At 34.7% G+C, this 22,956-nt stretch overlaps 1 protein-coding gene and 1 long non-coding RNA gene across 3 annotated transcripts in view; one reads left to right on the forward strand and one right to left on the reverse strand.

The window, feature by feature from the left end:
• Positions 1–1,303: 1,303 nt before the first annotated feature.
• Positions 1,304–16,208, reverse strand: ETAA1 (ETAA1 activator of ATR kinase). Of its 2 annotated transcripts, none has more exons than XM_002811951.5 (6): positions 15,814–16,208; positions 14,157–14,285; positions 13,828–13,904; positions 10,474–10,586; positions 8,191–10,223; positions 1,304–3,225 (listed from the first exon to the last, which is right to left on the reverse strand). In XM_002811951.5, exons 1-6 carry the CDS (start codon positions 16,034–16,036, stop codon positions 3,098–3,100), a joined length of 2,703 nt encoding a protein of 900 aa, XP_002811997.2. In that variant the 5' UTR covers positions 16,037–16,208; the 3' UTR covers positions 1,304–3,097. The 2 variants fall into 2 exon arrangements, with proteins under 2 accessions (XP_002811997.2, XP_054404102.1); XM_054548127.2 differs by lacking the exon at positions 1,304–3,225 and adding an exon at positions 4,983–5,319 and having other exon boundaries at positions 15,814–16,181.
• LOC103889827 (uncharacterized) overlaps positions 15,165–22,956 on the forward strand; it is a 220,563-nt gene continuing 212,771 nt past the window's right edge. The window contains exon 1 of the long non-coding RNA XR_008522390.2: positions 15,165–15,565. This is a non-coding gene — a long non-coding RNA (uncharacterized LOC103889827). The remainder of the gene's footprint in view (positions 15,566–22,956) is intronic.

Raw genomic sequence — 22,956 nt, forward strand, 5'->3', positions numbered from 1 at the left:
TTTATTTTCAATAGTGCCTGCTACAGCCAATGGGCTTTCAAAAGACGCATCTGAAATAAAATCCTACATCTACTCATTTATGAGGTCTAAGAGAGGGCAGGAGGACAAGTTTAGTTTTTGTTTTAGGATCCCACAAGTGATTATGATCACACGTGGCAAGAACTGAAATCCATGGTCAGATTCTAAATAATCAATCACTTAACGCTAGTGCTAGGCTTAAATTGTTCCTAGAAACATTTCCCAACCCTAAAACTGAGAGAATCAGAGTCAAATAATTGTCTCAAGTGAGGGAGGGCAGGATTTCTGCCACCAGCTTCTGTCTAAATTCATTCAACATTTAATAAGTAACCACTGGCTATCAGTATCAGGTGGACAGAAATGAGTAAGGTGTCTCTGTTCTTGGTAACTTAAAAGCTGGTGATAATAGGGTAGTATATAAGGCAGTGTTTCCCATGGTAGGATACATGTCTGCATACCACTGTCTGCAGTAAGCAACCCAAATGTCCCTGGGGTCAGAGTCATCTGTCTATAACAGAAAAAGATTAATGAGAGATAAGCTCCACTTTCAACAGGCTCTTTTTGGAAATAATGGCATTATTAGCATCAGTCTGAGATGTAGACACAGCAGTGGAACTTTAGGGGGAAATTGCCAGGCTACCAGTTGTCCCTTCCCCAGATTCCCTACAGACTAGGAAAGAGAAAAGCCAGGCAAACTATATAGATAGCCCTCTGCATGCTCATTTATGGGCCATTCACCCACTAATGTTTCCAACAAGGGCTAAAGGAAGAATCAGGATAGGAAAGGAGAGTGGTAGAATCAGGATAGAACAGGAGCAGTGACCCTAAAAACCAGTCATGTCGGGTTCAGACGTACAGGGCCACTACACCTGCCACCACCAAGAAGTATTATAAAAGTTTCTTTTTCTTTTTTTTTTTTTTAAAAAAGGGAGTCACTTAGAGAAAACTATTATGCAAATAATACTATGGGCTGTATAAGAATTTGGCAGAATTACCAGAGACACAAAATGACAAATTATAAAATAAGATTTATACAACTAAACAACACATAAAGGCATTATAGTATTGCTCAATGAAAGACAGACACAATAATCAGTACCATTATGATCAGAGAGAAGCAATCAATTCCAGTGAAGATGGTTAGGTACAAGGTTCAAAGAAACAGACTTAGTAGGCTGAGTCTAAATGAATGAACAGAATAGGCTAAAAAAGCAAGCACTAAGCAGGGAGGAGCTTAAGCAAGGACAGAGATATCCAAAGCATAGTCATAACACAGTGAAGCCACTTTTAGTAAAAGATTCTCAGCTCTTTATTTTCTTACATAGAAACTACTTGCATTTATCTAGGTTATTATATATTCCTAGAAAAATAATATAGGTTAGCTAAACTCCAGTACTCCACTGTATATATGAAAATACCATTTTTGATGTACAGTCTCCAACTTAAAATGGTTGACTTAACAATTTTTCAACTCTAAGGTGGTGCAAAAGTGATATGCATTCAATAGAAACCACACTTTAAAGTTTGATTCTTTCCCAGGCTAGAGGTATGCGGTACAACATTCTCACGATGCTGGGCATCAGCTCAACTGATACTCTACAGTGTGCCGTGTTGCCAGATGATTTGCCCAACTCTAGGCTAATATAAGTGATGTGAGCATGTTTAAGGTAGGCTAAGCTAAGCTATGTTGTTGGGTAGATTAAGTGTAGTAAATGCATTTTTAACTTAAGGTATTTTCAACTCATGATGGGTTTATTGGGATGTAACTACACGGTAAGTTGAGGAGTATCTGTATAGCTATAGGGCAGTAACTACCATATTATCACAGCTTTGAGACACTTGATAGTGATAAATGCCACACCATGACAGGTGTTTCATATCTCTAACTTTCTCTAGATCTCCTAAAACCATTTAAGAGGAATAAAGCATCCTCCCTGCCTTACGCCCTCTAGTTGGACTTCTATTACTGGTTTAGCAAATTCCAAATAGGCAAAACGGCAAAAAAAGAAAAAACAAAACAGTAATAGAGAAGAAAAGATGAGTAAAGTAAGTAAACTAATTGAGGGGAAAATTACACAGTTACAGAAAAACTGAAAAGAAAAAAGGTTCTCATTTTTATATCCTGGAAAGACTAATTCTTTAAAGCAAAATAAGGAACAATGAGCATTATTATCAAACAGTCCTTATTGTGCTTTTAATTACATCTTTTGTTTTATACTAGAAAATAATACTCCCTCAAGTTATTTTATGTACTGATACTTTGAAACAAACAGTATAATTGTTTAGGTGTCCAAAGAAATCATTCTAATTGTAGCACAGCATTAACTTGTCTATGACTTTGAAAACAGTATTACTTTTTCTCACCGATACAATAAGGAAGCTGGACCAGATGACATATGAAGTTTCTGCCAGTTCTAAATGTTAATGATGCCACATTACTTTTGTAGACAATCCACTACTTCTTTTCTTCTATGTTAGACTTCTAAAATCAGTTTTCCTAAATATGGTGGAAAGTTTCCAAAATGTGTCACATTTTAGAATTATTAAAATTCAAATCCACTTCTAAGAACTGAACATAATTTCCTCACAAATAAAGTCCTTTATTTCATATCAACCATGTTCCTAGAAATATGAAAGTATTAATTAAAATCTGGAAGTGTATAAAAACCTTAAGCAACAGTTAATGAAAGTAAAACTACAAAAATAGTCTCTACTAACTTAGAAAGTTGAAGTTTTGTATTAGGAAAAGACATTAGAATAGGAAATAACGTAGATTACCTCTTTTTCGATGATCCTCTGCAATAATAGCATTTAAAAATATAACTACTTTCCTCTGTATGATATCTGTAAATAATTGCTAACTTTCCTGAATTTCCAAAACTTGTATATTATGACTTTCAAATACGTGTCCAAGGAAATGTTTCATTTACCATTGCAAACATTGATTTATTAAATAAAGTAGACGTCCAGGCTTTATAAAAGTCAGCATTACATTTCTCACAGAGAAATCAAGAAAAAAAAATTTCCTATCACAGATAGTTATCAGCAGTCTTCGTGAAGTCTTCCAACTAATATTTCATTAAAGAAATGAAGTGGGAGCCGCATTTACAGATGAGGCTCGTGCTTTAGCCATTCTCCGAACCAGCGCTTCTTGTCTTTTTCTCTGAATTTCTTCAGGAGAACACTTTCTATTTTTCTCTTCTTCCTCTAAAAATTCGACAAAAGATGAGTTTTACTTTTATAGGCTATAAAGTCATTCAATATGTGCTTTAATTTTTGCTTTTTTTAATCACCCAGATTTGCCATATTAGTTGGCTATTAAATCAAATTAAACTACTGAATATAAAATTCTAAGTACATAATACAGATATAATGCTCCAGTTCAAAAGAAAATCAAGCACTGATGGATCTGTCTCTATTTGATACATTCTTTTCACAGTGTGATAAAATTCAATTTGGGACATGGATGAAATTGGAAATCATTATTCTCAGTAAACTATCGCAAGAACAAAAAACCAAACACCGCATATTCTCACTCATAGGTGGGAATTGAACAATGAGAGCACATGGACACAGGAAGGGGAACATCACACTGTGGGGACTGTTGTAGGGTGGGGGGATGGGGGAGGGATAGCATTGGGAGATATACCTAATGCTAGATGAAGAGTTAGTGGGTGCAGCGCACCAGCATGGCACATGTATACATATGTAACTAACCTGCACATTGCGCACATGTACCCTAAAACCTAAAGTATAATAATAATTAATTAATTAATTAATTAAAAAAATTCAATTTGGTAGAAAACTGACTACCCACCAAATAATTCTTGTGGACAATGACATCTAATTTATGTGACCTACGAATAAATATATCTTTAAAAAGGATACACTGCGATTTAAAATGTTATGTAAACTTTAATAGGAAAATAGTCAAAATATAAGGAATTAAATTAGCTATCAATCTCAAACAGTGTATAGTTACATAAGATGTTATATTAATATTCACACCTACTTTTTCCTATAGAGCTATAAAGTTTTCATTTCATCCACTGAGGAAATATATTTTAGAGTGATAAAATGAAATCTGTCATGTCAAACTGGTTACCTGTGATTCACTGTCAGAAATTATATTTTTATTTGGAGGATGCATTTTGGAGAAACTTTAAAATAATCTCAACTTAGTAAGCTGAAGCTTTGTATTAGAAATCACTTTCTCATTTAAACGATATTTTAAGTTTAAGACTATCACCCTAATACATATTTAAGTAAACTTTTACCAGTAAAATTGATTTATGTTGTAAAATACGCTTTTTGAGAAGAATCTGTAATATTGACAGAAGAGAAATATCATTTATTCTGACATCTAGAAAAAGATTCACAATTTGAGACATTTCTCTTGTTAACTAACAAACAGAGGCATTTTCCAAAATATATAATCTGCCTCCCTTTCCTTTCTTGGTATAATCAGAAATGGGAGGGGGTATTCAGGCTAAGAAATACATATTTTAAATAAGTTTCCCAGATGGTTTTGATGGCTTTTATTTCCTAAGCTATTTACCTAACAGACTGTAGCTATTTTTTCCTAAAGAGAGACACCAGAAGATACTTTCTAATTAGCTTGACTAATTATCTAATACTTTAGTCTCAAAGTTGAGAAACACAACAAACTCAAGACTACACATACAAAGACTTTACACTGAATTTGACTGTGTGGAAAGAAAACAGGTTAATAATCTACAACAACAGAAAATATAACTTCCTAAAATTGGTCTTACAATTTGCTTGGCAATATTATAGAAAATAATTTCAAATGATAATCAGGTCACACCATGAAAATTTGATTTAGGGGCTCATCCATTTTTCCCATCAGTCCTTCCTTTAACTCAATCTATAATAAAAATACACAATGAAGTCTTAAAATACTGTAAAGTACTAAGTGAAAGCTGCTCTTCTTAATCTTGATCTTACAGTGCAAGGGTCAGTAATTTTTTTTTTTTCCTGTAAAGAGTCAGAAAGCAAGAATGTTAACCTTTGAATATCTTGTTGCAACTACTCACCTGTACCACTGTAGCAAAAATGAATATGGATAATGTATAAATAACTGATGAGCTGTATTCAAATAAAACCTGTTTATGGACAATGAAATCTGGATTTCATATAATTTTCAAATGTCATGAAATATTATTCTCCTTTTAATTTTTTTCCAACCATTTAAAATGTAAAAATCATTTTTAGTGTGCTGGCTATACATAAACAAGCTGCAGGCTGGATTTGGACAGATCATAGTTTGCCAACTCCTGCCTGAAATAAATGAGGGAGTTAAGTGAGTTTTGTTTCAGAGATACTTCCCTGGAGAGCAGCTTGCTACATACCAAAGTAAAAGGAAGTAGAAACAATAGAAAACATCAACAAAGTTAATAGTAATTAAGAGACTCAGTACTATCACTAAGCTTAAAGAAAATATTGATAAGGTAAGCTAAAAGGCAGATTATCCATAAGAAATGCAGATAGATTGGTAGATAGGAGTTTTGGGAAAACTCAAATACTCCAGGAGGTTTAGCCTTTTATAGAATTATAACTACAGTTGACCCTTGAACAACATGGGCTTGAACTGGCAAGTCCACTCATTTGTTGGTTGTTTTCTGCATCTGACACCCCTGAGACAGCAAGACCAACTCCTACTCTTCTTCCTCCTCGGCCTACGAGACATGAAGATTATGAGGATGAAGACCTTTATGATGATCCACTTTCACTTAATGAATAGTAAATATTATTTTCTCTTCCTTATGATTTTCTTAATAACACTTTTCCAGCTTATTGTAAGAATACAGTATATAATACATATAAGAGCATACAAAATATGTATTAATTAATTATGTTATCGGAAAGGTTTCTGGTCAACAGCAGGCTATTAGCAGTTAAGTTTTTAGGGGATCAAAAGTTATACACAGACTTTCAACTGCAAATCAGATCAGCGCCTCTAACCCCCACATTGTTCAAGGGTCAACTCTATCTGTAAATAAATTCATGCTAGGAACATGCTTGATTTAGTTACAATATACTCACTTTAAAAGTATTATAGATTGAGTACAATTTTTAATATTTCAAAATATCTAGTTTGGGCTATCATGTAAAGCAAGCTTGTCCAACCTGCAGCCCACAGGCTACCTGCAGCCCAGGATGGCTTTGAATGCAGCCCAACACAAATTCATAAACTTTTTAAAAACATTATGAGATTTTTTTGTGATTTTTTTTTGTTTTGTTTTGTTTTGTTTAGTTCATCAGCTATTGTTAGTGTCAGTGTATCTTACGTGTGATCCAAGATAATTCTTCCAATGTGGCCTGGGGAAGCCAAAAGATTGGACACCCTGGGTGTAGAGAATTAGTGTTGATAAAACAAATTGGTATAACTGCTTCGGACAGAAATTTGGTGGTGTCTATCAAATTTTAAAACTTCCTCTTGTAGCAATTTTTTAGGAATTAACAGATACAATTATACAAGCATGCAGAAATTTATGCAGAAGGATATTTACTGGATTATTGTTTGTAATTGCAAAAGACTGCAACCAACCCAAACTTCCATCACAGAGAAACAGTTAAATTATGATACATCCACCATATATATCACAGTCATTAATAGGACTAAAATAAATTTATATCTATTAATAGGAAAAGACAGCTATAATATATTAAGGCAAAAGCAAGTTGCCAAATAGTGGGTATACAGATTTATTAATATTTAAATAGATCTATAGGTATATATATACACATACGCATATATATGTACATACACACACACATATCTTTTTATATTCATAGAAAATGCTACATCATACCAACAATTAATAGTGGTTTTCCCTAAGGGATGGTTATCAGAAGGAGAAACAGAAGACTTAACTTTTTCCTTTAAATTATTCTATACTGTTTTACTTTTCTTTTTAAATAACTAGCATATTACTGTTGTAAATTTTTTAAAAAGTCACTTATATAGGAAAGTTGTAACAGTAATGCCAACAAGACAGAGAAGAGTCACTAAATATTTAATTGCAACTTGTGATGAAAGCAATTAGGAAATAAAAAATAAACAAGGAGATGTATTTATAGACTCTTCAAGGAAGGCCTCTGTGAGAAAGTAGTACTTATATTGAGATGTAAGAAAGCACCAACGAAAGAGTGGGGGAGGGGTCACATGTTGAAAAGAAGTAGTTTTAGTCAAAGGGAAGAGCACGGTCTAAGTTCCTGGACGAGGAAGAAAAACATACACTGTTTGAAAAACTAAAAGATAGCTGGTATAGCTGAAGCTTAGTAGGTAAGGAAAAAAGAGGAGACACAGGTTAAAGAGAGATAATCCACAGCTTTGCTGGTCACAGTATACAGTTTGGATTTTATTTGAAATATGACGGGCAGCCATTGAAGGTTGTTTTAAGCATAGAAATGCCATTTTTGCCCATCCAATTTTAAAAGGCTATTCCACTATTTGGAGATAAGAATTGAAAGGAGATAGATAAAAGAACTGCAGTAGTCTCATCAAGAAATGTTAACTTGTTGTAGAAAGAAAAATGGACAGTTTGGGGATACGGTTTTTGAGACAGAAAGAATGAAACTTATTGACAGAATGGAGAGTTGGGGAAAAGAGCAATTGGAAGAATCAGAAATGATAGCTGTTATCAAATAAGTAAATCATAATTTTAACCATCACCACTAGCACGTTTATATCAAATATCACACTAGTAAAGATGTTTAATTAGAATGCTCTAAATTTCTAAATATTATTTACCTCACTGCTCCATCATCTGCTTCCCAGAAGATTACTCAAGTTTTAAAACAATTTAGTAAATACAGTCTTAATGAACACTGTAATACATATATCTAAAGGTATGATTTTCCAAGAAAGAATTAATAAATCATTCAAAAAATATTTACTGAGTACCTACTATATGCCAGTCTTTGTATTAAATGCTGGGAAAGAATTCAATGTAATATTTTGAAAAATAAACCAACTACTCTGTATAATGCCGTATAATTATTTCCAAGTATCATTTTAAGAATTCTAGTTAAACGTCATAGAATAGTTTTACCTTATACATTACTCACACTCAAAAACAACAAATAATTATTTTACTACTTTTTAAGATGCTTTTCAAAGAAAACTATTTCATATTTCATACATACCTTTTGAAGATTGTTTCAAAGATTCAGAAAGTTTCACCAAAGATTGCTGTCCAACAGCTTCCTCCAGTAATGGGTTGACACTTTTCTTTTTCTCCACACCCTGAGTAATTTTGGTATCAGACATACTTCCAGTTATACAATTTTGATTAAACTGAGAAAGAATCTGAGAATTTTTCATCCTTGTAAATGTAAACTTTGAAAATCCAACTGTTTTGTTAAGGTTGCTCTGAGCTTCATCTGTTATAGTCTTATGGCATAGCTGCTTTGTACTCAATTTCTTCTTATAAGTAGCAATTTCTGTATTCATGTGATCTGAAGTTACATTCAAACTTGAACTTCCTGAAAGAACCAATTTGGAACTATTCACTTGTCTTGGAACATCAGTGTTAGTATAAGACACATGCAGATTATTTATCTGACAGTTTGAGATCTTAGAATACTTAGACAAATTACTGGCACCTAAAAATCTTGGAGAATTTCCATACATTTCCCCTTTCTCCATCTTCATTGGCTTATCTATTTGTGAGCTATTTGTCAAAGATGTCTGCACTGAAATGTTGCCTGGATTCAAATGCTTTGATTGTACCAAATGACTTCCTTGTTTAGATATAGTAAACATGTTTTTGGCTCCATGTTCGGAATTATTATTGATCTCACATATACTTTCTGATGTCTTACTGTCCTTTCTAATGCCTTGTTGCTGAGTTAGTCTTTCAATATCATCACATGCTTGGTACAACAAATCATCATCTACATCATCTGCTTCCCAGGTATTATCTAATTGATGACATCCTTTAATAATTTCATTGGCAAATGAGGGATCATTCCAATCATCAAAGAAAGAACCTACTTTTGATGCACTAGTCTGATTTGGGTTACTAACAATGGTTTCACTGCCTAGATTTGCAGAGCCAAAAAGATCAGTATTAACAGGGGCTTTAATAGACTGATTTAAAATGCACTTATTTTTCTGTTCATTAGAATATCTTGTGTTCAAAGCTGACTTCCTTCCAGAAGCATATACAGTAGATTTAGTAAGAATATCTTCCTTTATTTTTGTCAGATTAGATGTAACTATACAATCTTGAATTTTGTCTTGAATAACGATTTTATTGGAAGAGTTCTCAAATTTCATTTTATTTCCAGTGGATGATAATTTGTTTGATTTATTTGGATTTGGTGAAAATCTATATTCTGCATCTATTAATTCTCTGTCATATGTCTTTGAAGAAAGATCTTGTAATACTTTTGAATCTCCTAACCTGGCATCTGGACTTGTATTTGCTCTTGACGTATTTTTAACAGTTTTACTATTAAAGGTACAAATTTCCTTTTGATCAGTAACATGGGCTGTTTTAGAAGGGAAGAGTTCAGGCATGTCGATATTTTGCATAGCAAAAGGTTCATTACCTAGTAAGTTTTCCCAGTCATCCTCAAAATCACTGGTAGTAAATGCATCGGTGTACTTATTAGAAGTTTCTGGCTCCTTAGTACAGGAAGTCACACATGATTTTGTCATTATGGGTGTATCTACTTGAGAAGAAAGTGATCGTGGGGTTCTATTTGACAGTTTTTCAATGACCAGAGTTTCATTAGTAATGATTTTCTCCTCTTTCAAAGCATTTGTCTTTACAAAGGTAGTATTATTGGTGCTCCAAAAAGCCTCTGGCAGTTCTTGGCTTAACTGTCCGCTACATTTCTGAGTAGAACCATCAAAAATAGCATTAAAGGCTGCTTCAGCAGTTTGGTCAAATGGCTTCTGACTGCTATTTTGATTATTTGCCACATATATCTTGGTGTTTCCTTTGATTGACTTCTTTTTTGTAGCATTATCTATTTCGGGAACTATATTATGTAATGACCGCATCTGTATATTATCTTTATAATTACTTAAAATCTCTGTTTCTGAAATCGTCTGGGTAAAATCATAATTCCTCTTGTCTTGCTCTTGAATCACATCTAGCTCTTCCATATTTTTATCAAATTGTTTAGCCAGTTTCATAAGTTCTTCTTCTTGATTTTGTGTTTTTAACCTATTAAACAAGATTTAAAAATAACTAAAAATGTTCTGAGACATTATATCCAACTGTTATTTAACATATTTTGATGTTAAAGCTCTAAGATTTTAACAGTTATAATTATTTTAAATCCAAAATTTGATAGATCAAAACTGTGGAAATTTTATTAACAAAAATTTTGATATATTCACAAAACTAAATTGGAGTATTATCAAAAAATATTTGCTTCACTGAATTTCAGAAAAGCAGAAAAGTCTTAACTTACTTTGTGCAGCTGATTTTTGCTCTTGATTTTCCTTTTGCTACACTGGGAGTACAAGGAATAGCAGTTTCACCAATCCACATGTCCAGCATAGAATTTGTTGTTGGTTTTTCATCCTTTGGCAGATAGGGAAAAAAACAGGTATAAAGTATCAGTGTAGCAACCCCTCCCTTCCAAAAAAAACAAAAGAAAAAAGAAAGTAAAAACTAATGATTTTGAATTAATTTCCTAAATTCTGGTGAGGTAACAGTTACCAAACTCAAAAACAATAAGAAGTTGGGAGATAGCAATAATAAGCTACAAGAATTGATCCACTTATGTTTCAGAGAATGAAAACATTCAGAATTACAAATTGCTTATTTTAAAAAAATAGTTTTAAGAATTAAATTTATCAAATGTATATTTAATAAAAGAAGCATGTTTTTATCAAAAGAAAACTGACATTTTAATTGTCCTAAGATACTTATAAAAACATTAGTGTCAGAAACTGTGGCAGAAATCATCAGAATTGAGAGGAGATACATATGGAATTCTTCCTGTACCATCTGTTTCTCCAAATTTTCTTTATCCTTATTATAATCTTTATCTAAAGTTGGACAATCCATGTTGACCTAAATTAAGAACACTCAGAATTAAGATCAGGAATGAATTAAGAGATAAGAGCAAGGTTAGAACTGATGCTAAGAATGAGACAGGAATAAGAATAAAAAAATAGAGAAAGAAGAAAAGTTTAGCCCAGATAATATACAGAAAAAAGGCATTTTAGACCTGGATACTTTTGCTGTACCTTTCAGTCACTTGATCACACAAAAAAATTACAGAATGAGCTTTAGGCATTAATTGCAAACCAAACCAACAAATCACATCAAGTAACCATTTTCACTCTATTTTACAGTACCTAGAATGAACACAAATATCACACAAGTTAAAAAATAATTTTACTACTAGATTATAGGCTACTCAAAGGCAAGGACTCTTCTTAGAATAACTCAGCATCCAGCACAATACTGGGCATACCAGTGTCAGTTTACATTTATTTACTAGAAGATTTAGGTGAAAAGATCCCTACAACTTGGTACTTCAAATCCTCAATGAATCAAAAAAGTTTTCTTAATGTCAACTTGAACCTAGTTGCATTTAGCTTTGCAAATACTCAAGAAAATCAGTAATTTCACTTTCAGACTCAATATATTTTCCCTTTTATTTCAACAATCTTGAATTTAAAGACAATAATAGTCTTAATTATGAACTCTGCCATTTACAAAAGTAATTTTAAATTCATTCGATTTTCAGAGAACTAAATTATGACTTTATGTACCCAATTTTACATATACATGGGTCCTACGTATGTTTGTATGCTATTTATATGTGTTATATTACATATTTCTTCATGAATAATTACATAATTTATTGATTTTCAACCATAATCCAGGTGCTGTATAAGGTATCTAAAGGCATTACTTCATTTCATTATAAAAGGTATACTGTGCAAAGCTGTATAAATGAAGATATATACCATCTTCAAATAAACAACATTGTATAAAAAGTATCCCTGTAGAAAGTGAACTGACTGCCCAACCAAAATAAAAGCGTGTATTAAAAAAAAATGCTATCTCTGAAAACGTTAAAAGGAAATTAAATGATTTGAGAATGACTCACCTAAAAATAAACAATATAAGTATTTGTCATTCTGAGAACATGACAAGCTTTCAAACAGACCTTGAAACTGCTAAAGATTTATATGCTTTAAAAGTAGTCAGTTTAAGAGGGTAACATTTTAAAGCTACTAATTTAACCATATTTTTTTCTTTTATACAAGTTACCACTTGCATACTGTTGCCATTTCTTTATATGAGCTATAATTTCCAGCCCACTTAGGTAAAGAGTCCAATAATTTATTCACAACTATCTTTTTATCACTATTTAGACTGGCCCGCCCAAACACATTTTATTATGCTTCTTTCATGTGAAACCCACAATTAATGAAGATCTATTGTTAACTTATAGAGTAAGTACTATTATGGCATAAATGCTATTTAACTAATGAACTGTAAGTAAAATGAATTTCTATGACATGCTAAAAATGGAATGTAGAGCTAGTAGCAACAGAGTTGTTTTGACTGTGCTAGGTGTAATTTTGGATATTTTATAGCTGCTAAGAAAAACTTCATTTCCTGTCTCTTCCACCTGGGTGACAGTAATTCTTCAAACCATGTTTTGGGCCAGTGCCATCTATTGTTTATGGTCAACATATAGTAACTATTCAAGGGCAGGTTAAGGAAGAATGGTATACTTCCTTTAGAGAAGACACTAAGCAAAAATGTTCTCTGGATTTAAATGTTAAATAAGAAAAAGAGAACAAAAAGTAAAGAAGTTCAGAACAGTTTCAGGTATTGAGCCTTTGCTTCTTAGTAATTATAATATAATATTAGAGTTATTGGATTGCTTTGTGTCAAATGATTGACTTGAACATATTTCTATTTCACTCAAACAATACAAGAACAGAAATGAAAAAAAGAAACGAAACACTCAAAAAAATTTTTTTTTTAAGAGGCGGGGTCTTAAACTCCTGGCCTCAAGCAATCTTCCTGCCTCAGCCTTCCTCCCGAAATGCTGAGATTACAGGAATGAGTCACCATGCCTGTCCAAGAAAAAAAAAAAACCTTTGGAGATGGTTCTATTACAGTAACAACCTTAACATAACCTTACAATTATAGCACTCTATAGTTTACAAAGAATTTTTATCTAGTTTAATCCTCATAATGATCCAATGAAGACAGCAAGAGCAACACAATAATTCTAGTTCATGGCTGAATGAACTGAGGTGGTGAGAGTTTAAATAACTTGCATTGGGTCACACAGCACAGGAGGTTGAATGAGGACTAAATTTGAATTCAGTGCTCTCCACTTTTGTAAGTGTTTCTTGATAATCTTATAAGTCAGTGAATATTAATAGTTTCAATGGGGAAATGTTATAGACAGGAAGTACCAATCACAAAACAATCATAAAAGTATAAACTTTTTTCACTGCCTTATTCTATTATTTTAGCAACTTGAAAAATGATGCCATCTGTTGTTAAGCACAACATTACAGATAAACACAATGCCCTAGTCAAAAATTACTCTAAAAAATTAAAACAAGATTTATACTTAGGAAAATATCTTGTATTTTATATTATATTCCTTTTTTCAAAATATGTATTTCAAAAGTAGAAAAGGCAAAACAGCAATCTTTGCTGCCTTATTTTTGGAAAAAAGAATTGTAATAGACAATACTTTTCATTTAAAGAAACTACAAAAACTTAGTGGCACATTCTTCACTGTTTTAAAACAAACTATAAAACTAGTGATATTTACCTGAGGAGCAATACGATTAACAATATGTGAAATCTCATCACTATCTGTGGTGTAAATCTGCTTTTTTCTTCCTTTACCTAAAGAAACAAAGACATTTCTATAAATTTTAAACAAAAACCCCTCAATTTTAAAAAATAGCTGTCACTTCTTAGAAAATAATTTTATTTAGTGCAGCTTAGAGGATTATGTGTTTACATCACATACTCATACAGATAAAACCATATAAGATTCTCAGAGGTTCCCGATGCTATTATCTGACTAGAATTCTAGTTAAATCTGAATGATTTATCAAATATTTACTCACATAAAAAATGTTAATAATTAATTACCTAACTGCTTTGTCAATGGAGAATTCTGATCCCAAAAGATATCATTCTGTCCATCTGGATCATTAGGAGAACTGAAGGAAGATGACAGTGAGTCCATTTTCAGCGCTCTCTTTGGTGTTTCATACCTTTCTATATAAAATATGAGTAAAATAACAATTGTTGCATTTTAAAGCATTACCTTACTTCGTAAGACCCCAAGGTCAAATAGCTTAGACTAACTTTTATAGTCCAAGATAATTTTTTTTCCCAGAGAAAATTACCTGAACCGTAACAGAAATGCTTGTTTCATATAAAAATCCACGCAGCACTTCGCAAACTTCACATTGTAAATAGCAAACATTTCTAGATAATCCAGAAGCTCTATGAATGCATAATACAATACTGTATAACCTAAGTCATTCTATTTATTATCATTGAGACTTGGAGGCTTTGGGGAACCATCTGTAATTTATAGGTACATTCAAAAATCCAAAGTAACCCAACAGAAACCTAAATATGTTTAGCCCCCTTTCACCAACTCTATCTAATCTACATTAATTGCGATTCTTCAAAAACCATTAGTGATCCAATGCTTGGGAATTTTTGTCTAGAATCACTTTCAAATCTTTATAAAGATTTTTGTTCATTCCTGAATTGCTTTATACGAGTATTATTAAAGACATGTAAGGTGGCTGGGCGCGGTGGCTGTAATCCCAGCACTTTGGGAGGCCAAGGCGGGTGGATCACGAGGCCAGGAGATCGAGACCATCCTGGCTAACACAGTGAAACCCCGTCTCTACCAAAAATACAAAAAATTAGCCGGGCGAGGTGGCGGGCGCCTGTAGTCCCAGCTACTTGGGAGGCTGAGGCAGGACACGCCTGTAGTCCCAGCTACTTGGGAGGCTGAGGCAGGAGAATGGCTTGAACCCGGGAGGCGGAGGTTGCAGTGAGCCGAGATTGTGCCACTGCACTCCAACCTGGGCGACAGACCGAGATTCTTTTCCCCCTCAAAAAAAAAAAGACACGTAAGATGAAAAAAAGCACTATTTCAAGAACATGCTCCAGAATAAAGGCTTTTGTATGAGCTTCAGTTCCAACTAAGATTTACTAGAAGTCTTTTAAAAAGTAACACCTAAAACTAATCGAGACGAAAGGGATCCTTAGCATCTTATTTGGAGGGATGTTACACACAGGAACTTCCGGTTTATTCATAATGAGGTGAGACATCAACCAGGCTTTGAGACAAACTTTACCTTTTCATATGAACTCTTCTCTAAAGCAGGTCACGGGGGAAAAAAAAAAGCTTTAAGGAGAAATAATTTCTCCGGGCATAAACTGAGCTTAGCGGGCCTATCAGCTGTTTCTCCTCACTCCACCACTGCTGCTGACTGGAGGAGCAGCCTGGAAAGCAGCCGCCCTCCCGCAAACAGGTAAACCACATGACCTATTCCTGTGGCGGAGGCAAATGGATGGTCAAACCTAACGGGGTAGTGCTCAAGCTCGGGTTCAAAAGCCCATCGGGGAGTGGTATAGGATTATTTTTGGGCTCTCGAGGGGTGAATCCCAGAGACAGAATACACACTCCAGACTCCACCCCCACCCGAGAGTTCCCTGTTGCAAGCTGGGCTGTGGGGATGCGGCGCCGAAGCCAAGGCAGGCCGCGCTGCCGACGTCTCACCCTCGGGGTTACTTTTACTGCACAAAGCGGCGGTCGGAGGCTGCTCTCGCTGCCGCACTGGCCCGGGAGGCCCCTCTCTAGCCCCGCAGGGCCACGAACCGCGGGCCGATCTCAGCCGCCTCCTCCCTGGCTCGACCACCGAGCCGCATTCCTCAGCCGCCGCTGTTTTGTGCGGCGTTTTCTTCGGGCTAGGGCTGTCATCATGTTTCCTTCGCCGACTCATTGCCTATGGCCCGCCTCCACCAGCCGCTGCTTCTTTCACATTTTGCAAAGGGATGAGCAGGGCAACAGCACTACAAACCGCACTCCGCACCAACGGCAGCCGCCATTTTGGTAGCTGGGACGCGCGCAAGAGGCGGCCGCTGATTGGCTGGGTCCGGGAGAGGGGCGGAACTGTTAAGGTGCCGAGGGCGCGCGCACTTCCGCAGCCGAGACAGGAGCCTGCTCTGCAGGAGTGTCTAGGCTCAAAATCCTCCAGACTGGTGGGGGTTGTTGGGGTAGTAAACTGAAAGTGGGAGCTTGTGAGTTGGAAAGGAGATTGAATACACTAGCAACTTTTTATTGAATTTACAACGAAAATTGCACGTCAAATTCAGATTATTGAGGGTCTTCGAATTTATCAAGAAGAGGAAATACAGCTAATTTTTCATAGATGATATGTGCATAGAAAAATCCAAAAGAAAGTAGAAAAAATTACTAAATTAATTTAAGAGTTGCTGGATACAGAGTCAATGTTCAAAGATCAACGTGTTTCAATTAGATTAGTAACAAATATAAAATTGAAGTTTTAAAGAGATACTATTTATAATAGTGCATGAGATAGCAAGTAACTAGGAATAAGTTAAAGATTGTCCTTCCTACAAAGAGAACTATAAAACATTTTTGAGGCCGGGCGCGATGGCTCACGCCTGTAATCCCAGCACTTTGGGAGGCCGAGGCAGGCGGATCACGAGGTCAGGAGTTCAAGATCATCCTGACCAGCATGGTGAAACCCCGTCTCTACTAAAAATACAAAAAATTAGCCGGGCATGGTGGCGCGCGCCTGTAGTCCCAGCTACTGGGGAGGCCAAGGCAGAATTGCTTGAACGTGGGAGGCCGAGGTTGCAATAAGCCGAGATTGCGCCACTGCACTTGCAGTGAGCCGAGATCGCGCATGTGCACTCCAGCCTGGGCGACAGAGGGAGACTTCGTGTAAAATAAGTACATACATACATACATACATACATACATACAAAAATTAACTAGGCGTGGTGGCAGGTGCCTGTAATCCCAGCTACTCGGGAGCTGAGGCAGAGAATTGCTTGAACCCGGGAGGTGGAGGTTGCAGTGAGCCGAGATTGCGCCACTGCACTCCAGCCTGGGCAACAGAGCAAGATTCCGTCTCAAAAAAAAAAAAAAAAATTTTTTTTTTGAAAGAAAACGAAGACCTAAATAAATGGTTATACTATGTTCATGGGTTGTGAGACTCAATATTGTTACAATGTCAGCTATTTCCAAACTGACGTATAGATTCAACATAAATACATACGAAGGCCCAGTGTGTGTGTGTGTGTAACATGGTCAGTTTTTTCTAAAATTTATATGAAAATGCAAGGGACCAAAAATATCAATAAACTCTTGAAGATCTCTCGAAGAATAATGAGGGTGGATATCTACCAGGTATCAAGACTTATGTAAAGTTATGGTAATTAAGACAGTGTTATGATGGTGTCAGGATAGACAAAGATGAAAGAAACAGGATAGCACAGGAACAGACTTCCATATAAATGAACACGATTTAAGACAAAGGTGACCCTTCTGAGCAATGGTAAAAGGACTTTTGAAATTAAATAGTGCTTGGTCTATTTGATATTCATGTAGAAAAAGAAAGAAACATGACCTTTACCTCAAACTTTATCCCCAAATCAGATGCATATATATTCATTATAAATTTAATTGTAAAAGATAAAATAACATTTTAGAAGGTATAAATTGTCTTCATGACAGAGAATGCATTTGAAATAAAACAAAGGTCACCAGGCATAATTATAAATGTGACTACATAAAATTGATAATTTGAGAACTTCTGTCCATTCAAAAACAACATTAAAGAGAATGAAGGGCAAGGCACAAATTGGGAGAAAATATTTATAAGACATATTTAAGGGCCTATATATAGGTTATATGAAGAACTGATACAAATCGCTAAGGAAATGATTGACTGTCAAAACCAAAAGTGGATGAGACCCTTGAGCAGGATCTTCACAAGAGAAAATATTATCAACAAACTTATGGAAAAATCAGATTCATTTTTAATCAGGAAAATGCAAATGAAAACCGCATCAGAATGGCTAAAGTTAAAAAGACTGACAATATAGGTATCGAGGCAGTAAAACAATGGAAAGCTGTCATGTACTACTGGTGAGAGTATAATTTGGCACAACCACTTTGGAAAACAGTTTTTGATCTAGCAATCCCACTCTGAGGAATATTCTCGGTTTAAATGCGTGGACTTGTTCATCAAGATACAGTTTATAAAAATGCTTTGGTGGGCTGCAGTGGCTTATGCTTGTAATCCCAGCACTTTGAGAAGCCGAGGCAGGTGGACTGCTTGAGCCCAGGAGTTTGAGACCAGCCTGGGCAACATGGCGAAAACCCATCTCTACAAAAATACAAAAAATTAGCTGGGCATTTTGGTGCGTGGCTGTAGTCCCAGCTACTGGGAAGGAGAATCACTTGAGCTCAGAAGTTGACTTTCTGTGAGTCGTGATTGTGCCACTGCATTCCAGCCTGGGCAACAGAAAAAAAAAAGAAGAAAAAAATGCTTTTAGCAGTAGAATTCAATTCAAAATTACTTCATACTGTAAGTGGACCAAATGCTTTTCAACAGTAGAATGATAAATATATTGAACTATATTCACACAACAAAATAGCAATGCAAATGAAAACTACAACTCTGTGCAACAACATGGATAAATCTCACAAACATAAAGTTGAGCAAAAAAAAGCTAGACCTCCCAACCCTCCTCCATAATGTTAAATAAATCCCATATAAATTCCATCAGGCAAAGTTCTACTATATGGTATAGGGATGTAAGCTTTAGTGTTAAAATGATAAAGAAAAATCTAGGAATGATTACATAAAAGTCAGGATAATAGTTACCTTTGGGAGGGGGAAGGGACAGTGATTAGAAGTGGACAGAGGGAGGAGAGAATTTCATGTATTTATTGGCTTTGTTTATTTTCATGTTCTAGTTGTTAATTACAGAAGTATTTGCTTTGTGATAATCTACTGAGCTGTACATTTTGTTCATTTTCTACACACATGTTATATTTATCAATTAAAATGTTTAAAATGTTAATGTAAGGCAAAGATCTTAGTTCCTACTGAGGAGCTGATATATTTCTTCTATCTTGTAAACTATTCTGTTTTTACTCTTTAGTTTTGCTGACAGAAATCCTAGAACTAAATTTGAGATTCAGGTCTAGCAGTTATATAAACCATATAAACCGTTGTGAATAGATAATTCCATTATTTTTCCTCAGTGTTTGACCTTCTACTAATACTTTTTCTTTCCATGATTGTTTTTTACCTACATGTATTTAAACCATTGTTTAGTTTTATTTATTTATAACCAGATAAGACTGTTTGGAATACAAGTGATATTACATCTTTTAAAATTCAAATTAATTACTTGAACCTTCACTTGCATAAATTAGTAGGAATATTACTATTTCTCTCAGGGATCTCTCCTACCTCTCAAATGACCAAAAATCCTAGAAGCATTAAAAAAAACTTAAAAAGAACTTAATTTACCCAAACAGATATCCAACTCACATTTAGAAAGTAATTAAGGAAGTTTAAAGAATTTAGTCATGTTTATCGGAGAAATAGCCATGTAGTAATCCTTTAAAGCATATTAATGCTGCAAATAAAATAACAGTGAATACTTTACCATAACTCCAAATTCTATAGTGCCCAAGTAACCATTGCTGAAATGAACAACTTGAGCCTAAAGAACAGACATGTTTTCTTAACACACCTAGGATGGCTGTAACCTGTAATCATTATGGGGTAGGAAATTATAGTAAATTTTAACTTGAAAATTACTTACTTTACATAATCTGTTACATTTCTAAGTGTACTTCAAATTAAATTTACTTCCTGACTATAACTCCTGAAATAAGTATAGCACAATTAACTCCTTAATAAAATGTTTTTAATATGAAACAGAAGTCTTACAGATGTTTGAATGCAATATGATTCATAACAGCATTTCTAGGCATTTGAATAATTTATACATATAAGTAAGGTTTACTGCAACTAAAAACTGTAATAAACCAAAGTGAAACTCTTGCTTGTTTCACTTATAGGGATTATTTGTAAACTTGACAATAATTTTTAAGGCAAAAATTGTGACACTGAAAGTCTGAGTTACTAAGGAGCTTCTCTGCCAGTGATTGCCTCCTCACTTACATTACAATGATGGGTCAATGCTACTGATCAATGGCTAACTATGAGCAGTCTTTCTTTCAAGAAAAAAAAAATCCATAATTATGTGAATTATGTTTATATTTTATATACAGAACTCCAGCTCCAAATCTATGAGAGTGCATCTGGCAGAATCTGAACAAGCAACACAATGATTAGAGGTTTTGTTTGTTCATTTGTTTGTTTTTAACAGTTTTGTTACAATGTTTCTACCCCAAAATGTACCTGGGTAAGTGCTGGGCCCATTTTTCCTTATTCCTGACCTACCTGCAATTGTATTAGCTAGAACCAGCTATCATGCCTAACTGCTCCATCAGGAGCCTCTGCTGCCTAGGTGACCATGTCTGGCCAGACGGGTCCAATCAGGTAAAAATGACTGGACTAGACATGCGCACCTGATTTTAGGCAGTCCATAGCCAGCTTCTCCACCTCTGACACAAAAAGATGCATTGAGACAATCATATTCTTTCTTGGAGATTTGAACTAAGAATTTGCTAGAGGGCCCTGTGCAAAACCATGGTGGGTAGAAACTACGAAGAAGCTTGCTCAAAGTGGAACTGAAGGAAGTAGCAGAATTATGCAGACTGGGGACTACTGGAATCAACATCTGTCGACTCTGGATACCTTGAAACCCAACCACCATTCAGCTTCAATGTCCATAAGACCAGATTTTACTGTGATACCAGTCCTTTTTTCTTTCAATGTGAGCCTTTACAGTAAACTTCCTTTGTTAGGTAGGGGCTAGCTAATGCCAGTTGGTCTCTATTTCTTACATCTAAAAAGAAACCTGAACTAAAACATAGAACAAACACCAGAATTGGGTCAAGGGTTGTAGTCTTATTGTTTCTCAATTAAAGGAATATTATTTTTAAAAGTTCAAAATAGAATGAAACAAAATCCCATTTAAATATGGAGCTGGAAGTTAAAATATTTTAGTGACTCCTTTGAGACACTATTATACTCCTTTGAGACAAATTATACTGGAGACTAGCTGTCATCTGAAATCACTTTTTCTTAAGTTTTTTGGTTCAATTATTGCATAAAGACTAAGAGTTAGAGAAATAAGGAATGTATTTTTATTTCTCTGTAGCCCCATACTCCTGGGGATGACATTTCAACCTTTGCTTTATCAGTTTCTTCAATTTTCTTACCCTCTGAACCTACCAATACACTTTTCTTACTAGGCTCCAGCTTTGAATCAGTCATGCTATTTGTTTTCTCAGCTCCTGAGCTGTTATATTGGAAAGATTCTTTACTGCACTAGCATGAACCTATAGTCATCAGCTGAGCTTTCAATGGCCCATGACAATGTCACTGAGCAGCTCATGCTTCTCTTCTCCAAAATAGAGATTCCAAATTTCTAACACTTTCTATAAATCCCCTTCCAGCTCAGATTGTTCCCTTTTTAAAAGTTATTTGTATCCTACTTCCCAGAAAAAAAAAAATTGACCTATGAAATATAAAATCCCTCATTAAAATTATGAAGCAGATAAGGATGTCTGTCATATCTAATTTTGCTCAGGGTGGAATATAGCTAGCTTTAAAACCTGCCAACTGACCATGAATCAACTATAGTTCTAAGCCTTTCTTACAGGTAAAGGGGTCCACTTTACAAAGTCTTAAGCTAAAACCCATAAGCAGAAGTCCTGAGATGGAGCTTCTGGAAAAAATCTTTCTTCCTGATGGAAACAAGGAACTGCAGAGGTCATGATGGGACTATGAGGCCTAAAGCCACACTCTAAGGATAGTAGAGCAGAAGAATTCAAGGAGCTGAGGTTCCCAAGGTATCATGCAACCACAGTACCTGGCCTGGGTGGCCTAGCTCTATGCCATCAATCCTTTACCCTTTGATATTCATCAATCCCTTACTTGTTTAAACCAATAATTCTCGAACTAGTAGCATCAGTATCACCTGGGAACTTGTTAGAAATCCATATTCTTGGGCCCCATACTGGATAAGAAACTCAGTGTGGGTTTAGAAATCTGAGCTTTTATAAGCCCTCCAGGTGATTTTGATGCATTTTAATGTCTGGGAACCTCTAGTTTAAGTCGCTGTCTTTTAAGTCTTCCTAAAAGCCAAATAAAAAATGTATTTTTATGCATATATGGGGCTCAAAAAACTGGCTAGCTTTAAAAATGTAACATTCTTATTTTTAATATATTAATGGCTAATATAAAAAAGTAAAAAATTTGTATAACAAAATAAAATACTTATACCATGGTATGGAAGAAAAGCAAGTTATGCATGTCGTATCTACTATTCATATGCACATGAGTATGTACATATACCCCCACACATTTCACATGAAATATTCCAAATATTGACTATACATTATCTCTGGGTTGTGGGATTTAACTAATGCTTGTTTTCTTTGTTTTTTTTTCTTCCAAATTATCTGCAATGAAGATGTATAGCTTTTAAAACCAGTAAAATATGCATAAAATATTATATATGAAGCATGCAAATAATAGGTTTAAGAATAGACACTAAGAGAGACATAAGGATTTAATTACTAAGGATAAACTTAAGAGAAATAGTACTAAAAGCTCATAATGGGATAAATAAAGTTGCAATGTTTTTTGGCAATCGTTCTACAGTACCAAATATACTCCCTGGAATCTTCACTATGATCAAGATAATGAACCTATTCATCACCCCCCAGAAGTTTCCT

Source organism: Pongo abelii, chromosome 12, assembly GCF_028885655.2.
Source record: "Pongo abelii isolate AG06213 chromosome 12, NHGRI_mPonAbe1-v2.0_pri, whole genome shotgun sequence".
In the NCBI taxonomy this organism is placed as follows: Eukaryota; Metazoa; Chordata; class Mammalia; order Primates; family Hominidae; genus Pongo; species Pongo abelii.